The sequence below is a fragment of the Bufo gargarizans genome, chromosome 2 (genome assembly GCF_014858855.1).
Source record: "Bufo gargarizans isolate SCDJY-AF-19 chromosome 2, ASM1485885v1, whole genome shotgun sequence".
Classification (NCBI taxonomy): Eukaryota; Metazoa; Chordata; class Amphibia; order Anura; family Bufonidae; genus Bufo; species Bufo gargarizans.
This window is the reverse complement of record NC_058081.1, coordinates 55,734,055-55,754,008: the sequence shown is the minus strand read 5'-3', so window position 1 is coordinate 55,754,008 and position 19,954 is coordinate 55,734,055. Positions and strand designations below refer to the sequence as shown.

General features: G+C 51.9%; 1 protein-coding gene across 1 annotated transcript; it reads left to right on the top strand.

The window, feature by feature from the left end:
• Positions 1-4,914: 4,914 nt before the first annotated feature.
• ECSIT (ECSIT signaling integrator) lies at positions 4,915-11,670 on the top strand. Its single transcript, XM_044282924.1, has 8 exons — positions 4,915-5,019; positions 6,151-6,250; positions 7,292-7,664; positions 8,955-9,178; positions 9,637-9,694; positions 10,203-10,348; positions 10,434-10,533; positions 10,736-11,670. Exons 2-8 carry the CDS (start codon positions 6,158-6,160, stop codon positions 10,987-10,989), a joined length of 1,248 nt encoding a protein of 415 aa, XP_044138859.1. The 5' UTR covers positions 4,915-5,019; positions 6,151-6,157; the 3' UTR covers positions 10,990-11,670.
• The last annotated feature ends 8,284 nt before the right edge of the window (positions 11,671-19,954 follow it).

Here is a 19,954-nt window from a genome sequence, read left to right as displayed (position 1 = left end):
CCAGGTCATAGCTCTTCCAGTGCTATGCCCGAGTCCTTCTATTGGGCAGACTAGATGGGCCAAACGGTTCTTATCTGCCGACACATTCTATGTTTCTTCCAAGGCGGAAGAAATATTAAACTTTGTTCATGCCCTTTCCACTCTCTACCTCCTGGGTGGAGAGAAGTCGGATTCCTCTGGATCTAATTTGTAGTACAGCTTCTTGGAGCTCACGACTGACATTCCTTAAACACTACAGAATGTCAGCCCGGAGTTCGAGGAGTACGGCTTTTGGTCGTTTGGTTTTGAATTCCGTCTTACAAGAGGTCATGTCCTTTGGGGACAGTTTTTGCTAATTCCCCTTTATTGTGCTGCTGGTAGGACGTAAGGGAAACATAGATTTCTGACGCTAAACTTGTTTTCTTATCCCGCTCTAGTCTGTTTAGTTTCATAAGGGATAATCGGTTTGGGGGGGGGAGGAAGGTATATAGGAACGGGAAGAGTTAATTTGAATATTGTATTAGTTCCTCTTTTATTGGGCTGCCGTTAGGACTAAGGGAAAACAAAATTAGTACCAGAAATCAACACTTTGCACAACTGGATTTGGGGATTTTCTGCCATTCTTCTCTACGGGTCCTCTCAAGCTCTGTCAGGTTGATTGGGAGCATCGGTGGAGAGCCACAATCAGGTGTCTCCTGAGATTGTTTGTTTGGGTTCAAGCCAGGGCTCTGGCTGGGCAGCTCAAGGACACTCGCAGAGCTGTCCCTAAGCCACTCCTGATTTGTCTCAGCTTTGTGTTTAGTGTCATTGTCTTGTTGGAAGGTGAACCTTTAGCCCAGTCTGAGATCCAGAGCTCTATTGATCAGGTTTTCATTGAGAAAATCTCCATACTTTGCTCCATTCGGCTTTACCTCACGCCTAACCAGTCTCCCTGTACCCCCAGCATGATGCAGCCATCACCGTGCTTCACTGTAGGGATGGTATTGGGCAGGTGATGAGCAGCACCTGGCTTCCTCCAGACATGACGCTTCATCAGATCAGAGAATCTTGTTTCTCACAGTCCTTTAGGTGCTTTTTTTGCAAACTTTTATGTGTCTTTTACTGAGGAAAGGTCACTCTGCCGTAGAGCTTAGATTGGTGGAGTGCTGCAGTAATGGTTGACCTTCTAGAAGTTTCTCCTTTTTGCACACAGAATCTTTGAAGCTAAGCCAGAGTGACCATTGGGTTCTTGGTCACCTCTATTACCAAGGTCCATCTTCCCTGATTACTTAGTTTGGTGGGGAGGCAAGCTCTGGGAAGAGGTTGGTTGTTCCAGACTTCTTCCATTTCAGAATTATGAAGGCCACTGTGCTCTTGGGAACTTTCAGTGCAGCAGAATTTTTTTTTGTCCCTTTCTCCAGATCTGTGCCTCCACACAATCCTGTCTCTGAGCTCTACAAGCAGTTCTTTCCTCCTCATGTCTTGGTTTTTGCTCTGATCTCCATTGTCAGCTGTGAGACCTTCTATAGACAGGGGTGTGTCTTTCCAAACATCTCCAATCAACTGAATCTACCACAGGTGGACTCCGATCAAGGAGTAGAAACATCCCAGAGATGATCAGGAGAAATGGGAGGCCCCAGAGCCTTTTCTAAAGTGTCCATGAGAAACTTTATTTTTTCATTTTTTAATCAATTAGCAGAATTTTCTAACATTCTCTTTTTATGGGGTACTGAGTGCAGATTGATCGGGAACTTGTTTGTTTTTTTACTTTCTTTTAGCACAAGGCCGCGACATGGCATGAAAAAGTTTAAAGATCCTTTTAAGATTCAAACTTAGGCTTTTTAAGGTGTTCATTAAAGGGATGGCTGCTTTTCACAATCCACAATTTTCTCTCTCTGATGGACCCCCAATGAGACCAGGCATCTATTGCTTGCAGTACCCAATCTCACCACTAAACATAGATAGTAAAGAAACAAGAATTCTGCATGAAAAACCTTTCTATACTACATTGCAGTTTTTTTTTTAATCTATGTATATCTATAATTACCTCCTGCAAAGTGAGGGAAAGTAAAGTGTGCAGCAACGGGCATGTTAGAGGGCAGGTACTTTGCAGGAACTGGATCGACAGGTCTGACTGGGAAGAACGGATCATGTCCTAATAAAAAAAATACTTTATTATATAAGCAGGAAAAACGCCTAAATCGCCCTGCTCCGCACCGCATCCAAGGGGAGGGGGTGACTCACCCGAGGGAGGAGGCGGGCAGCAAACACTGACAACTCCTGGTATACCACTGGAACTGCAACAAACCCTCAGCTGTGAAAAGTATTAGGATTGGGTGGATGTAATGTTCCCATTCACTGACAGCAGGCAGAGATCTTTTAGGGGCTGTGAAAGCAAAACACAAAAAGAAAAAATTCATCTTTCTCCTTCACAAAGCAACTGACTTCTCTAGTCACAACCTACATTTTACCCTGGCAGAGGCAGAGTGAGGACATCCCCGGATAACTCATCGTTATTTACACCAGAAACCGGCGTCAGTAATGGCTGAAGTCTGCGGCAGCTTGGATCTCATTCTAGCGCACACCCTTCGTCATAAATTTACCTTCCTCCTCCGGCAGCACAGGCCTTGTCCATACCGCTGTAGCACGCGTCCGCCATCATAAATCAGGGCAAAATACGGCATATACAGGTCCGTATACAGAACCATTCATTTCAATGGGGCTTGAAAAAAACTGAAATTCCGTGTCCATATGTCTGTTCCGTAAAAAAATAAAAATAAATAGAACATGCCCTATTCTTGTCCGTTTTGCGGGCAAAGACAGGCATTGTTACAATGGATCCACAAAAAAAAAAAAAAAAACGGACGCAAGCATGAGCCTTCACGGCCGTATTTTTGGTCATCGTCCAATCTGCATTTTTTGCGGATCAGATGTGGGCCCGTTCATTTCAATGGGGCCGCAAAAGATGCGGGCAGAACATGTCCGTTCCGCGGCCCTGCAAAAAAGAACAAACGTGTCCTATTCTTGTCTGTTTTGCAAAGAATAGGCATTTCTAACATAGGGCGGAATATCAGGAATGCACACGGCCGGCATCCGTGTTTTGTGGATCCACATTTGCGATCACAAAACGGATATGATCATGTGAATGGGGCCTTAGGCTTATGCACATGGCCGTATTATGGAGTAACCCTGCTTCAATCCGGTGCAGAGCAGGGAAGCTATCATGGCAGTATTATCAATCTAGCGCCCAGAGGGGTTGTCACCCTCTGTTACAAGATCCCAGAAGGCAAAAGCTCAGCAATACCAGAGACGGAGGATTTTTACCATTCAGGACTGTGGAGTAGTTGGAGGACAAGTTGTCTGACAACTAATATGGCGCTCGTCACCCAGCTTTTCCAGGTTCCAGAGTGAGATATCTGAGCAGTCATACAATAGCGGGGGCTATATTACTGTATAACGAGGCAGACGTTTTATACCGTGTTGTAAAAAGATGGGTGACAACTAATTTGGACACCTTAAAGCTCCCTCAGGTTGTCACCCACCATTCCCAAATTCCTGATACATCATTGGATACTGTGACACAGTAATGTCATTGTACGGAGGGGGGGGACTAACCCCCCCCCCCCCCCCCCCCACTGTACAATAAGGGGAAAATAAGGTAGCAGCTAAGCCTGGGAACAAGGAAAAGGGAGCTGCTCTGCACTCTCTCTGCTCTGCACTCTCTCTGCTCTGGATCAGCACTGCTGCTCTGCACTCTCTCTCTGCTCTGCACTCTCTCTGCTCTGGACCAGCACTGCTGCTCTGCACTCTCTCTCTGCTCTGCACTCTCTCTGCTCTGGACCAGCACTGCTGCTCTGCACTCTCTCTGCTCTGGACCAGCACTGCTGCTCTGCACTCTCTCTGCTCTGGGCCAGCACTAGTGCTCTGCACTCTCTCTGCTCTGCACTCTCTCTGCTCTGGACCAGCACTGCTGCTCTGCACTCTCTCTCTGCTCTGCACTCTCTCTGCTCTGGACCAGCACTGCTGCTCTGCACTCTATCTGCTCTGGACCAGCACTGCTGCTCTGCACTCTCTCTGCTCTGGACCAGCACTGCTGCTCTGCACTCTCTCTGCTCTGGGCCAGCACTAGTGCTCTGCACTCTCTCTGCTCTGCACTCTCTCTGCTCTGGACCAGCACTGCTGCTCTGCACCCTCTCTACTCTGGACCAGCACTGCTGCTCTGCACTCTCTCTGCTCTGGACCAGCACTGCTGTTCTGCACTCTCTCTGCTCTGGACCAGCACTGCTGCTCTGCACTCTCTCTGCTCTGGACCAGTACTGCTGCTCTGCACTCTCTCTGCTCTGGACCAGCACTGCTGCTCTGCACTCTCTCTCTGCTCTGGACCAGTACTGCTGCTCTGCACTCTCTCTGCTCTGGACCAGCACTGCTGCTCTGCACTCTCTCTGCTCTGCACTCTCTCTGCTCTGGGCCAGCACTAGTGCTCTGCACTCTCTCTACTCTGCACTCTCTCTGCTCTGGACCAGCACTGCTGCTCTGCACTCTCTCTGCTCTGGACCAGCACTGCTGCACTGCACTCTCTTTGCTCTGCACTCTCTCTGCTCTGGACCAGCACTGCTGCTCTGCACTCTCTCTGCTCTGCACTCTCTCTGCTCTGGGCCAGCACTAGTGCTCTGCACTCTCTCTACTCTGCACTCTCTCTGCTCTGGACCAGCACTGCTGCTCTGCACTCTCTCTGCTCTGGACCAGCACTGCTGCACTGCACTCTCTTTGCTCTGCACTCTCTCTGCTCTGGACCAGCACTGCTGCTCTGCACTCTCTTTGCTCTGCACTCTCTCTGCTCTGGACCAGCACTGCTGCTCTGCACTCTCTCTGTTCTGCTTCTACTTACAGCTCTTTTCCTGTATCTGTCACAGTCTGTAGGGGGCGGGCAGAAGCAGTCACATGATCTCATGACGTCATGCCCTCAAAGAAGCCAATACATTCTAGGCTATACCACTACGTTTTTCTCCTCCAAGATGGCGGCGGCCATGGAAGTAAGGTGACACTGAGGCAGCAGTGCAGGTAGAGCTGTGTGCATGGATAGGGCAATGATGGCGGCCTCCTGTCTGTATGTGGTGACCGCACGTGTCAGGTGTGCGCTCTGGGACTGATGTGGAAACCCCGAGCCGCTGTCCCCGGCTGTGTCCTGTTATATCCCCCAGTACAGGATCCTCCAGCCACAGCGCCCCCCAGTACAGGATCCCCCAGCCACAGCGCCCCCAGTACAGGATCCTCCAGCCACAGCGCCCCCAGTACAGGACCCCCCCAGCCACAGCGCTCCCCCCGGGACAGGAACCCCCAGCCACAGCGCTCCCCCCGGGACAGGAACCCCCAGCCACAGCGCCCCCCCAGTACAGGAACCCCCAGCCACAGCGCCCCCCAGTACAGGATCCCCCAGCCACAGCGCCCCCCAGTACAGGATCCGCCAGCCACAGCGCCCCCCAGTACAGGATCCCCCAGTACAGGAACCCCCAGCCACAGCGCCCCCCCGGGACAGGATCCCCCAGCCACAGCGCCCCAGCCACAGCGCCCCCAGTACAGGATCCCCCAGCCACGGCGCCCCCCGGGACAGGATCCCCCAGCCACGGCGCCCCCCGGGACAGGATCCCCCAGCCACGGCGCCCCCCGGGACAGGATCCCCCAGCCACGGCGCCCCCCGGTACAGGATCCCCCAGCCACGGCGCCCCCCGGTACAGGATCCCCCAGCCACGGCGCCCCCCGGTACAGGATCCCCCAGCCACGGCGCCCCCCGGTACAGGATCCCCCAGCCACGGCGCCCCCCCGGTACAGGATCCCCCAGCCACGGCGCCCCCCGGTACAGGATCCCCCAGCCACGGCGCCCCCCGGTACAGGATCCCCCAGCCACGGCGCCCCCCGGTACAGGATCCCCCAGCCACGGCGCCCCCCGGTACAGGATCCCCCAGCCACGGCGCCCCCCGGTACAGGATCCCCCAGCCACGGCGCCCCCCGGTACAGGATCCCCCAGCCACGGCGCCCCCCGGTACAGGATCCCCTGTACCTGTAATCAATCTCTACAGATTTACAGCCTGTGGATTGATACTGGAATGTTCCCCTTCTTTGACAGCAAGCAGAGATATGGTGAGAGTGAATAGATGAGCATGCCCTGTAATAAACCATCACTTATTGTTGCAGGTGATAAATGAGGATGAGGAGTCTGCGCTTGTTGGTTGCAGCCCGCCAGCTATGTGCCGGGCTCAGACAGACGGCAGCGGGGGAACCACTGGGAGCAAAGGTGAGTGTGAACTAGGGCTGCACGATATGGGAATTTTGTGCGATTTCGATTAGGGCCCTAAAAATTGGGGGAAAAAGTTTCTTATAAAGCGAAAAATATGGTAATATAATTGCAGCATTTTTGGGTCGGCCAATTGGCGATTGCGATATGGCGATTGATTGCGATTGCTTTGGCGATATATTGTGCAGGCCTAGTGTGAACACACACCTATGTGTGACTGTGCGCCGCCATCATGGAGATGCATATAGAGGCTCAGGGTCTTGCCGCCTCCCTTCTTTTGGCTCACCACCATGCTTCACACTGCAGCAGCTCTACACGTATTGGGTGCGACGTGTCCCTTCTCGGCATGGTCGTGGAATTTCGCACGAGTCCGCACCAAAATTCCACAAGGAAAAAACCTAATGTGAACAGGCCCTAACCTTTAATGTGCGGCCCCCCTAAGGGGCAAGTTTTAGTGCCCTTTTTAGCAATATACGCTTCCTGTCAATGTATTGTTGGTATATCGGGGGGGGGGGGGGGGCACACTGCGCCACCAATGAACATAAATCTCTCATTCATTCATATACAGGAGGCAGGAGCTGCAGAATCACATAGCCGACTCCCGACCTCTATGAGCGGTAGCTGCGATCCGCGGCACCTGAGGGGTTAACTACCGCAGATCGCAGCTACAGCTCATAGAGGTCGGGAGCCGGCTATGTGATCCTGCAGCTCCCGCCTCCTGTTCAATTTGAATGAATGAGTAAGTTAACATCATTGGTGACGCAGTGGCCATAGCCCCTCCCCTCCTCTTCTCATCTGTCTCCTCATTGGTGGTGGCACAGGGGGAGGGAGACACAGACACTGCTTCCTTCTTCCCTGTGCTGCTGAGGGAACACGGAGAGCAGCGCGATCTGTGTTCCCCATACGCTATCGGAATATCTGCAAAATAGATACCGATAACGGTCCAAATCCTGAATATCGGCCGATAATATCGGTAAAACCGATAATCGGTCGATCCCTAGTACTGATGTTTCTCTGTAACCTCCTCTCTCCATGCTCCAGTCACAGTTGCTCCGGGCCGTCCACTCTTCGTCTACACCCGGACCTACGGTGACCACCCCGCCGCCAAACACTGTGGCTCCATTTGAAGACGCGTTCACCAAGGGCCAGCGGGACAAGGCCTCGTTTGTCCAGGTGCTTGACTTATTCTGCGGCCGAGATGTGAGGAGGAGAGGTCACGTAGAGATGATCGAGGCGGCGCTCAGGTGGATGCCGCAGTTTGGAGTGGAGAAAGACTTAGAGGTTTACAACAAACTGCTCGATGTGTTCCCCAAGGAGGTCTTCATCCCCCAGAACTTCATCCAGACCATGTTCCTCCATTACCCCCGACAGCAGGAGTGTGCCATCAGGGTCCTGGATCAAATGGAGTTCTATGGTAAATGTCTGTACAGCTATGTGACGTCTGCCCCTCCCACCACAGGGTGACACAGACAGGAGGAGGAGCTATGTGACATGGAGTCTGCCCCTCCCACCACAGGGTGACAGACAGGAGGGAGGAGCTATGTGACATGGGGTCTGCTCCTCCCACCACAGGGTGACAGACAGGAGGGAGGAGCTATGTGACATGGGGTCTGCTCCTCCCACCACAGGGTGACACAGACAGGAGGGAGGAGCTATGGGACATGGAGTCTGCCCCTCCCACCACAGGGTGACACAGACAGGAGGGAGGAGCTATGTCACATGGGGTCTGCTCCTCCCACCACAGGGTGACAGACAGGAGGGAGGAGCTATGTGACATGGGGTCTGCTCCTCCCACCACAGGGTGACAGACAGGAGGGAGGAGCTATGTGACATGGGGTCTGCTCCTCCCACCACAGGGTGACAGACAGGAGGGAGGAGCTATGTGACATGGGGTCTGCTCCTCCCACCACAGGGTGACACAGACAGGAGGGAGGAGCTATGGGACATGGAGTCTGCCCCTCCCACCACAGGGTGATAGACAGGAGGGAGGAGCATTGTGACATCTGCCCCTCCCACTACAGGGTGACAGACAGGAGGGAGGAGCTATGGGACATGGAGTCTGCCCCTCCCACCACAGGGTGACACAGATAGGAGGGAGGAGCTATGGGACATGGAGTCTGCCCCTCCCACCACAGGGTGATACAGACAGGAGGGAGGAGCATTGTGACATCTGCCCCTCCCACTACAGGGTGACAGACAGGAGGGAGGAGCTATGGGACATGGAGTCTGCCCCTCCCACCACAGGGTGATACAGACAGGAGGGAGGAGCTTTGTGACGTCTGCCCCTCCTACCACAGGGTGACACAGACAGAAGCATTGTTCTACTTAAAGGGGTTTCCTAGGACTCCAATAATGTCCCTGAATGCGGGGGATGCTGTATAATAACTTATCTATGCTCAGTCCGCCGCTCCACGTGATCGCTGCACCTCAGTGGCCCCTTGGGGTGGCCTGGGACCTCGGCGGCCCCTTGGGGTGGCCTGGGACCTCGGCGGCCCCTTGGGGTGGCCTGGGACCTCGGCGGCCCCTTGGGGTGGCCTGGGACCTCGGCGGCCCCTTGGGGTGGCCTGGGACCTCGGCGGCCCCTTGGGGTGGCCTGGACACAATAACCGCCGGGCGGGATTAAGCATTCTCTGCCTTGTAACGTTGGGGGTCCAGGCAGCCCCCCTCCATCTCAGCCGGCAGTCAGTATTTTTGGTCTTCGCAGGTGTCACCCCTAACAGGCACACCTACTTCCTCTTGGTACAGACGTTTGGGAAGCTCAGCCACCCTGTGAAGAAGTACCAGCGACTGCTCTACTGGTTCCCCCGCTTTAAACATGTCAACCCTTACCCTGTGCCGCTTCACCTAGAGGCTGACCCTGTCGCCATGTCGAAAGTTTGTCTGGAGCGAATAGCGGCCGACAGAGATGCCAAGGCGACGGTGTACCAGGTGACTGTCTGCAGATCCGGAGCTCGTATGCCAAAACGGCGAAAGCCGTTTAATATCTTGTTTCTAGGCTGAGATATGATCACTTGAAGTTACAGGCCCGAAGCCTGAGGCTGCACTACTGAGAGAATCGGATTTTTTGGAAGGTGCAGTGGCTGCACATATCTGACAGTATTCCATGTAGATGTTGGTGAACCGGGCAACTGACAGAGCTTAGAATGGGAGACTCAGTAGTGCAGCCTCAGGCTTGGGGCCTGTAATTTCAGATGATCATATCACAACCCAGAAGTAAGATATTAAACATCGGTTTGCACATTTTTAACGAGCGTCTGTGTGACGAGCCCGTCTTGGTCATGTCACCAGGCAGCATGCCGATACTCAGGCGGGTGCGCCGAATATTACAGGTCTGACCTAAGCTACCGCCAGCCATGTAAATGTTGATGTGCGTGGTTTCTACACAGCTTCCGTCATCGGAGGTGCGTGAGGATGGGACAGCCGAGGAGCACTTACATCTTGTGGGTATGTACCTCTGCATCTGTTAAAGGGAGTTATATATACATTTATTTATTTTTTTCGGGGGTGGGGGGGGGGGGGGTCCTTTCTGCTGCAGCTGGTGGTAGTTGAAGGATGGAACTGAGCATGTGCGTCCATCTCGGTGAGCAGGACAAAGCATTTAGAAAAAGTAGCAAACAGCAGGTGGCGCTATACAGATAGATTTCAGTGAATAGCTCAGTGGCTCTGCTACATTATTAATTACTTGCCATTACAGAAGTAATATTTTGTAGAGTATTTTTTGTGTGACAACCCCTCTAACAATTCAAGGGATCAGCATCCCCCTTCCTATATTTCTTTACATAGACTTTTCTTATTATTTCAATAGGGGTGGAGATAAGTGGCTACAGGAGATGGCAGGTGCCGCTTATCTCAGGGGGGGTCAAAGGACTAGACTGATTTTGCTCAGCCAGCAGACGCACTGCCACCTGGTGGTAGGATAGATAACTGCACACCATATCTGGTTTACCCCCAGGCATCCAGTCTCCAGATCAGATGTCTCTCCTGGCCGACCATGATCCCAGTTACCCTGTCATAGTTGAAGGTCCGTTCCCACTGTGGCTAAAGACGACCTGCGTCCAGTACTACGTCCTCCGCGCAGAGCCAGGTGCTACAAAGAAGGTGGGTGCCCGGTGCTGTCTGTGGTGCCGTCTAGGTCCGCTCGGTGGTAAGGGGATGGTAATGGCTGTCTCTGTTCCTTGCTCAGGAGGAGGTGGACCCTGAGAGATGTTTCTACTACCCACTCCAACTGGACCTGGACCTGGAAAGGGATCTCGGTGATGATTTAACCTTTGATGTGGACGAAGGTAAGGACATTTGCGGTAAAACTACAACTCCCAGCATGCTCAGGTGAATGGAGCATGCTGGGAGCTGTAGTTAATGCTGCTTAACCCTCCGGTTTAACCCTTTTTTGGGGACATGGCTGGGATTCGGACCCCCCCCTTTTATTTGTAAAGCTGACTTCCCCTTTAAATATTCGGGTGACCTCTTGTTTTCTTCCGTTTGCAGTGGAGGAAGGTCCGGTCTACGCCATGTGCATGGCAGGCTCTGGAGATGAGCGAATGCTGGGGAAATGGATTCAGGGTCTTCAAGAAACCAACCCCATCCTTGCTCAACTGCCAGTCCTTTTCCGACTGACCCCGGGCCCGCAGGACGTGAGCCTCACCGCGCAGGAGGAGGCTGAATCGCCCAAGGAGGAGGGAGGACAGGCATCAGCTGAGGAGGAAGAGGAGACTAGACGGCATCGTAGGATGGAGCAGTAACAGAGCCATACTGGGAGAGACCTTCATGTCCAGCCCCCTGTCTCATCTCCAGGAACAGGCTGGCCACAGGACAGATCCATGGAGGCAATGACATTTAAAGGGAACCTGTCCCCGCGACTCATCCCTTCATATTCAGGCATATTATAGACTCCCTAATATAAATCAGAAATTAAATCCAGTAAATGGTGATGAGTGCTGATCGGGGGGGGGGGGGGGCGGGGGCTAGAAGACATCCGTCCGAGCCCAGAGAGGTGACATGGCAGTGCCCTGACCCCTAAGTAATGGTGTCTATGGTCCTCTTCCGCTCCCCCTGCATCCTTCTCACCACTATTTAGGCAGCTTTGCCAGGTAAGCTAAGTGACAACCTCTATGGGGTGCAAAATAACCACGCTGGTTGTCGGAAAAGCAGCAAGCTGGCCACCATTAATGTAACCCTCCTCAAACCTGCAGCATCTGGGTGACAACCCCGAGGACCTGTAACCGCAGCCTCCTTGGTTGTCACACACAAATAAATCGGTAACCCTCAGCGAGGGCGATCGGCGATTTCATAAGTGGGCGTGCTGTGTGAGGGCATACTACGTTACCATAGCGACTGCTCGGACAAGAAAATATATTCATTTGTAAATTGATCAGAACACACAAGACCGGTCACTTTCAATAAATGTCAATGGTGACAGCGTGTAGTGTTGTGTAGCGCTGTTTATGGTGGCCTGTGCCGTCCATTCACATGAGATTGTCAGATGAATGCTATTTCTCCCTGCGCCACGTGACCCGGCCACGAATAGCATAGAGGAGACCCCTCGATGAGCCAGGGTGGAGAGCTGCAGCTCTCGCCCCAGTGGACCTGGTGTTACGTGGATGGATTGGAATGGCTGCATGTAATACCACATTTCTCCAGTAGTGGCCGCTGTAGCAGTCCGCAGCGGTCTGTCAGGGCTCTCATGGCCAACTCTCCGATGACGGCCTCATGCACATGACCGGGGTGTGTTTTGTGGTACACAAATTGCGGATCCGCAAAACACGGATGGCCTCGGTGTCTGTTCTGCAATTTGCGGAACGGCACGGACAGCCATTAATATAACTGCCTATTCTTGTCCTCAAAAAGGACAAGAATAGGACAGGTTATATTTTTTTTTGCGGACCACGGAACGGAGCAACAGATGCGGACAGCACACGGAGTTGTGTCCGCATCTTTTGCGGCCCGATTGAAGTAAATGGGTGCGTATCCAAGCTGCAAAAACTGCGGCTCGCATGCGGACCAAAACAACGGCCGTGTGCATGAGGCCTAAAGGGGCTGTTTGCAATGAGACAACCCCATTAACTGCTACAGACCTTCTATGCCTGCATTCGGCGTCTGCTGCCTTTAGGACACGACTTGTATTAGTGATTCCAGCAGTGCTGCATTATCTATTAGGGTCTGAGGTTGTCTGAAATTCACAGCTGCCTCTCGCCCCCATACTTTACACTTCAGGTCTGTTCAGATTTAAAGCTTCAAGTCAGAAAAAGGAGCTGGCAGGTGTTCACACTGAGCTATAACTGATATATTCAGGCAGGTCTTGCACTGGCAAACCTACATACAAGGGTGGGGGGGGGGGGAACAAACACTATACCCTTCTGTCCTGGGTGGCAGGGGACCCAGCTTAATCCTTGTTATGGGGCCCCTTTCTTTTGGGTACTGCACTGTCTGTCCCCCATCCCCAAAATCGGCTTTTTAAAGAGAGCGTGGCGCTTCGCTGAGCTCTGTGGTCTCCACACAGCGCCATACATTGTATAGTGGCTGTGCTTGGTATTGCAGCCAAGGCCTATTTACTTGAATACTTGCGCTTTCCCTTTCCGCTATTGAGATCGGTCATAGGAACGCTTCCGTTTTGCCCTTATTCAATTGTCAATGGGGACAAAACTGAACGAAACGGAGAGCACCAGAATGCATTCTGTTCCGTTTGGTTGCGTGCCCATTGCGGACAGAATAACGCTCCGCGATGTGGTGCGGAGCAAGACGGATCCGTCCTGACACACAATATAAGTCAATGATTACGGATCAGTTTTCGCTGACACAATAGAAAACGGATCTGTCCCCCATTGACTTTCATTGGTGTTCATGAGGGTCCGTCTTGGCCATGTTAAAGATAATACAACCGGATCCGTTTATAACGGATGCAGACGGTTCTATTATCAGTAACGGAAGCGTTTCTGCAGATCCATGACGGAAAAACGCTGGTGTGAAAGTAGCCTAAGCTGTGCCTAGGCCTCGTGACCGACGGACGTGACATCACTGGCATTTCAGCCAATCAGCTCTTCTGGTGGGCACCGCGGCGTTCTAGGCCAGTGTTGTCACATTCATTGGTTACATGCCCTATGTGCAGCCAGGAGCCTGGCCAACTTAAAGTGGCCCCATGTTGTAGGAGTGTCCAAGTTGACAGAAGGCGGGGCCACACAAGTAGGGGGGTCAGCAATACTATAGCGCAAAATACCATAGTGCAGCACAAAATGCTGTCCCTCTGGTGGCCATCAATAGCTGCCGTTTGCTGTTCTTCAGTTCTCTCTGATTAAGATATGGAGCAGGGGGCTTAGGCCTCCTGCACACGACCGTATGGCTTTTTCAGTGTTTTGCGGTCCGTTTTTCACGGATCTGTTCCGTTTTTTGTTTCCGTTTTTCCGTATGACATATACAGTAATTACATAGAAAAAATTGTGCTGGGCATAACATTTTCAATAGATGGTTCCATTTTTTTGCGGACCCATTGGCTTGAATGGAGCCACGGAGCGTGATTTGCGGGCAATAATAGGACATGTTCTATCTTTAAACGGAACGGAAATAAGGAAACGGAATGCATACGGAGTACATTCCCTTTTTTTGCGGAACCATTAGAATAAATGGTACCGTATACGGAATGCAGGAAGCGGCCAGTAAACAAGGAAAAAAAAACGGTCGTGTGCAGGAGGCCTAATTAAGATATGGAGCAGGGGGCTTAGGATGTAAGACGTGGGCCACAGCAGTTAAACACTGGAGGACATGAGCGGTCACTGGCCGGGTATACAAGTACCTGATTCTCACATCATTATGTACCTGGCCAGCAGCAGAGAGGAGGGCTAGGGCGGCCACTTGGGCATCAGCCCGCCAGGTAATTTCCCTGTAAAGTCTATGGCCAATCTAGCCTTGTGTGTAGCTCAGTCCTAATAACAGGAAAGGGCTGTAATACCAAGCACAGCCACTATATAATGGATGGCGCTGTGCTTGGTAAGCTGTGAGGAGGCCGCAGCAGTCACTGAAGAACCACGGCCTCCTCCAACAGCTGACCAGCGAGGGTGCCAGGAGTCAGACCCCCACTGATCAGATTTTGATAAACTATCCTGAGAACAGACAGTCAACCTCAATCTCTCGGACAATCCCTTTAAAGTGGTATTTCAGGATTGGGTTGCCTTTACAGTGGGCAACCTGAGGAAAGAATCCTACTCGCCTGCTCCCCTTTGGTCCTGCTTCCTGGCTCCATTTTTCTGATAATTGTGTATTTATTGCCATATATAACTTGGGTAATATAGACTTAAAGGAAGCCTGTCACCTGGAATTTGGCAATAGAGCTGAGGAGATAGGCCACTAGCACATCCGCAATACCCAGTCCCCATAGCTCTGTGTGCTTTTATTGTGTAAAAAAAAAAACGATTTGATCCATATGCAAATTACCCTGAGATGAGTCCTGTCCCTGAGATGAGTCCAGCGTGAAGGAGCCCCAGCACCGCCGCTCATCCTCAGAATCTCCTCCTTGCTCTCCGACGTCACAAAGCTAGAGCGCCGTAATCTCGCGATGCGCGAGCTAGCACATGCGCAGTGTCGGCATAGTGTTCCTTCCCTGTGCTGGCATAAGCCTCAGGGAACAAACTGTGCATGCGCTAGCTCGCGCATCGCGAGATTACGGCATTCTAGCTTTGTGACGTTGTTACACAATAAAAGCACACAGAGCTATGGGGACTGGGTATTGCGGATGTGCTAGCGGCCATCTAGCAACCCATGTCCTCAGCTCTATACCCAAAATCCCGGTGACAGGTTCCATGTAAAGGGGTATTCCCATCTGAGACAATGGGGGCATATCACTAGGATATGTCTGATAGGTGCGAGTCCCTGAACCTATATGGAGAATGGAGCGGGCCAAAGTGGTGGCTGGAGGACCCCGTATCCCGGCCACCACCAAGCGCTTTCCCCATACTAGTGAATAGGAGCGCAGCGCGCATGACCGGCCGCCGCTCCCTTTCACTTCTATGGGCCCGATGGAAATAACCGAGCCAGCGCTCAACAATTTTCAACTAACTTATAGAAATGAATGGAGGGCGGCTGCGCATGCGCAGTGGGCTCCGTTCTCAGTGTAGATGCGGGTCCCAGAGGTGGGACTCGCACCTATCAGACAATGGGGGCATATCCTAGTGATATTGCCCCCATTGTCCCAGATGGGAATACCCCTAAAGCCAAAGATGAACATAAGCAAGATCCCGAGCAGGACCATACGCAGTGCATGTACAGGGTAGGCGAAGAGCTGCGAATAATCCTGTTTTATGTCGAAGTGTATAGGTAATACCTGCTGAGGCGCACAAAGAAAACATTAACCCTTAGAGGACCTGACAATTTATATGGGGGGTGCAGTGACTTTTTAAAAAACGTTTTATTTTTTTTTTTTTTTGGGGGGGGAGCAGTGACTAAAATATGGTTTAGTTATGCCATTCGCTGTATGGGATAAATATTTTTATATTTTAATAGACATGACAATGCCTATGATGTTTTTTTATATATTTTGGGGCATGGGGGGGATTATTTGAACTTTTTTTTCGAGACTTAACTTTTTTTTTTTCTTCTTTTTTTTTTAAGTCACCCTGGGTATTACAAGCAGTTGTTAGATTGCAAATTGGACTCTGTGATGGATATTTATCCGTCTCAGAACACAGCATTTATGCCTCATTCACACGTCAGTGTTCAGTCTGTGATTTCCATAAGTTATTATGAGCCAAAACCAGGTACGGTTCTAAACACAGAACAGGTGCGGATCTTTCCGTTATACTTTATGTCTGCGGAGGCTCCAGTCCTGGTTTTGGCTCGCAATCACTGATGGAAATCACTGATGTGTGAATGAGGATTTACTATATTTCAATGCAGTGCTGCCATCTACAGGCCTGTATTGGAATATACCAGTGCCTTAAGCAGGCTCCAGGCTATCACTGGCATATAACAGCTTCCCCGACTTCAGCTGGGGGAGGCTGTTACAGATAAACCAAGGGGAAGTTGCGTTTGTATACATCTGCGAATCGAGGGGCTATATTGACCCCCAGCTAGTGGAGTGAGTCTGTTTTCCACTGATAAGGGAGGTTCCTAATGGAATCAGGGCAGACGTTGAGAGGTAAGACTTCAGTTTTATGTGCATTCACTTTATAGGCCAACAGCATGGAGGCTGGGAGATATGCAAGTATTAGCTATCTAATAAAAAGGGGGGGGGGGGGGAGACTGCAAATAGCAAGTGCATATCTGGGTGGAGAGAGAGGTAGTAGTCGGGTACAACCGGAGGTGTCAGATAGAGTCCCTGCCTGACCGGGAGCCAGATCCTGGATGGAGGAGACTCTACTTCCCAGTCAGTGATGGATGGTACCAGGGTATCCAGAATGGCACAAAGCGGGTGTAGGTCGGCAAAGGATCGCAGTGGGGCCGAGCAATGGGTGGACTGGCCATAGACCCTACAGGGAAATTTCCTGGTGGGCCGATGCCCAGGTAGCCACCTTGCTTTTGGCCGAGAGCCAGGTACATAAAGATCTGATGTTCTCGGCATTAATTAATGTAGGAGCATCAGGCACTTATACATCTGACCAAGGGCCGCAGGTGTCCTCCTGAACTCAACTGTATTGTCATCCTCAGGACGATGATATAGTTTCATACTGTGGTGCAGGTGGCAGTATATTGTGCTGCACTGTGGTATGTGGTTCTGCAGGGGCAGTATATTGTGCTGCACTGTAGTATTTGGTTCTGCTGGGGCGGTATATTGTCCTGCACTGTGGTATTTGGTTCTGGTGGGGCAGTATATTGTGCTGCACTGTAGTATTTGGTTCTGCAGGGGCAGTATATTGTGCTGCACTGTGGTATTTGGTTCTGCAGGGGCAGTATATTGTGCTGCACTGTGGTATTTGGTTCTGCAGGGGCAGTATATTGTGCTGCACTATGGTATTTGGTTCTGGTGGGGCTGTATATTGTGCTGCACTGTGGTATGTGGTTCTGCTGGGGCTACAGTATATTGTGCTGCACTGTGGTATGTGGTTCTGCTGGGGCTACAGTATATTGTGCTGCACTGTGGTATGTGGTTCTGCTGGGGCTTCAGTATATTGTGCTGCACTGTGGTATGTGGTTCTGCGGGGGCAGTATATTGTGCTGCACTGTGGTATGTGGTTCTGCGGGGGCAGTATATTGTGCTGCACTGTAGTATTTGGTTCTGCGGGGGCAGTATATTGTGCTGCACTGTGGTATGTGGTTCTGCGGGGGCAGTATATTGTGCTGCACTGTGGTATGTGGTTCTGCGGGGGCAGTATATTGTGCTGCACTGTGGTATGTGGTTCTGCGGGGGCAGTATATTGTGCTGCACTGTGGTATGTGGTTCTGTGGGGGCAGTATATTGTGCTGCACTGTGGTATGTGGTTCTGCAGGGGCAGTATATTGTGCTGCACTGTGGTATATGGTTCTGTGGGGGCAGTATATTGTGCTGTACTGTGGTTCTGCTGGGGCGGTATATTGTGCTGCACTGTGGTATGTGGTTCTGCAGGGGCAGTATATTGTGCTGCACTGTGGTATGTGGTTCTGCGGGGGCAGTATATTGTGCTGCACTGTGGTATGTGGTTCTGCGGGGGCAGTATATTGTGCTGCACTGTGGTATGTGGTTCTGCGGGGGCAGTATATTGTGCTGCACTGTGGTATGTGGTTCTACGGGGGCAGTATATTGTGCTGCACTGTGGTATGTGGTTCTGCGGGGGCAGTATATTGTGCTGCACTGTGGTATGTGGTTCTGCGGGGGCAGTATATTGTGCTGCACTGTGGTATGTGGTTCTGCGGGGGCAGTATATTGTGCTGCACTGTGGTATGTGGTTCTGCGGGGGCTACAGTATATTGTGCTGCACTGTGGTATTTGGTTCTGCGGGGGCTACAGTATATTGTGCTGCACTGTGGTATGTGGTTCTGCGGGGGCAGTATATTGTGCTGCACTGTGGTATGTGGTTCTGCGGAGGCAGTATATTGTGCTGCACTGTGGTATGTGGTTCTGCGGGGGCAGTATATTGTGCTGCACTGTGGTATGTGGTTCTGCGGGGGCAGTATATTGTGCTGCACTGTGGTATGTGGTTCTGCGGGGGCAGTATGTGGTTCTGCTGGGGCAGTATATTGTGCTGCACTGAGGTATGTGGTTCTGCTGGGGCAGTATATTGTGCTGCACTGGTATGTGGTTCTGCTGGGGCAGTATATTGTGCTGCACTGTGGTATGTGGTTCTGCAGGGGCAGTATATTGTGCTGCACTGTGGTATTTGGTTCTGCTGGGGCAGTATATTGTGCTGCACTGTGGTATGTGGTTCTGCGGGGGCATTATATTGTGCTGCACTGTGGTATGTGGTTCTGCGGGGGCGGTATATTGTGCTGCTCTGTGGTATGTGGTTCTGCGGGGGCGGTATATTGTGCTGCTCTGTGGTATGTGGTTCTGCGGGGGCAGTATATTGTGCTGCTCTGTGGTATGTGGTTCTGCGGGGGCAGTATATTGTGCTGCACTGTGGTTCTGCGGGGGCAGTATATTGTGCTGCACTGTGGTTCTGCGGGGGCGGTATATTGTGCTGCTTTGTGGTATGTGGTTCTGCGGGGGCGGTATATTGTGCTGCACTGTGGTTCTGCGGGGGCAGTATATTGTGCTGCACTGTGGTTCTGCGGGGCAGTATATTGTGCTGCACTGTGGTTCTGCGGGGCAGTATATTGTGCTGCACTGTGGTTCTGCGGGGGCAGTATATTGTGCTGCACTGTGGTTCTGCGGGGGCAGTATATTGTGCTGCACTGTGGTTCTGCGGGGGCGGTATATTGTGCTGCACTGTGGTATGTGGTTCTGCGGGGGCAGTATATTGTGCTGCACTGTGGTTCTGCGGGGCAGTATATTGTGCTGCACTGTGGTTCTGCGGGGCGGTATATTGTGCTGCACTGTGGTATGTGGTTCTGCGGGGGCAGTATATTGTGCTGCACTGTGGTATGTGGTTCTGCGGGGGCGGTATATTGTGCTGCACTGTGGTTCTGCGGGGGCAGTATATTGTGCTGCACTGTGGTTCTGCGGGGGCGGTATATTGTGCTGCACTGTGGTATGTGGTTCTGCGGGGGCAGTATATTGTGCTGCACTGTGGTTCTGCGGGGCAGTATATTGTGCTGCACTGTGGTTCTGCGGGGCGGTATATTGTGCTGCACTGTGGTATGTGGTTCTGCGGGGGTGGTATATTGTGCTGCACTGTGGTATGTGGTTCTGCGGGGCAGTATATTGTGCTGCACTGTGGTTCTGCGGGGGCGGTATATTGTGCTGCACTGTGGTATTTGGTTCTGCGGGGGCAGTATATTGTACTGCACTGTGGTATGTGGTTCTGCGGGGGCAGTATATTGTGCTGCACTGTGGTTCTGCGGGGGCAGTATATTGTGCTGCACTGTGGTTCTGCGGGGGCGGTATATTGTGCTGCACTGTGGTATGTGGTTCTGCGGGGGCAGTATATTGTGCTGCACTGTGGTTCTGCGGGGCGGTATATTGTGCTGCACTGTGGTATGTGGTTCTGCGGGGGTGGTATATTGTGCTGCACTGTGGTATGTGGTTCTGCGGGGGCGATATATTGTGCTGCACTGTGGTTCTGCGGGGGCAGTATATTGTGCTGCACTGTGGTTCTGCGGGGCAGTATATTGTGCTGCACTGTGGTTCTGCAGGGGCAGTATATTGTG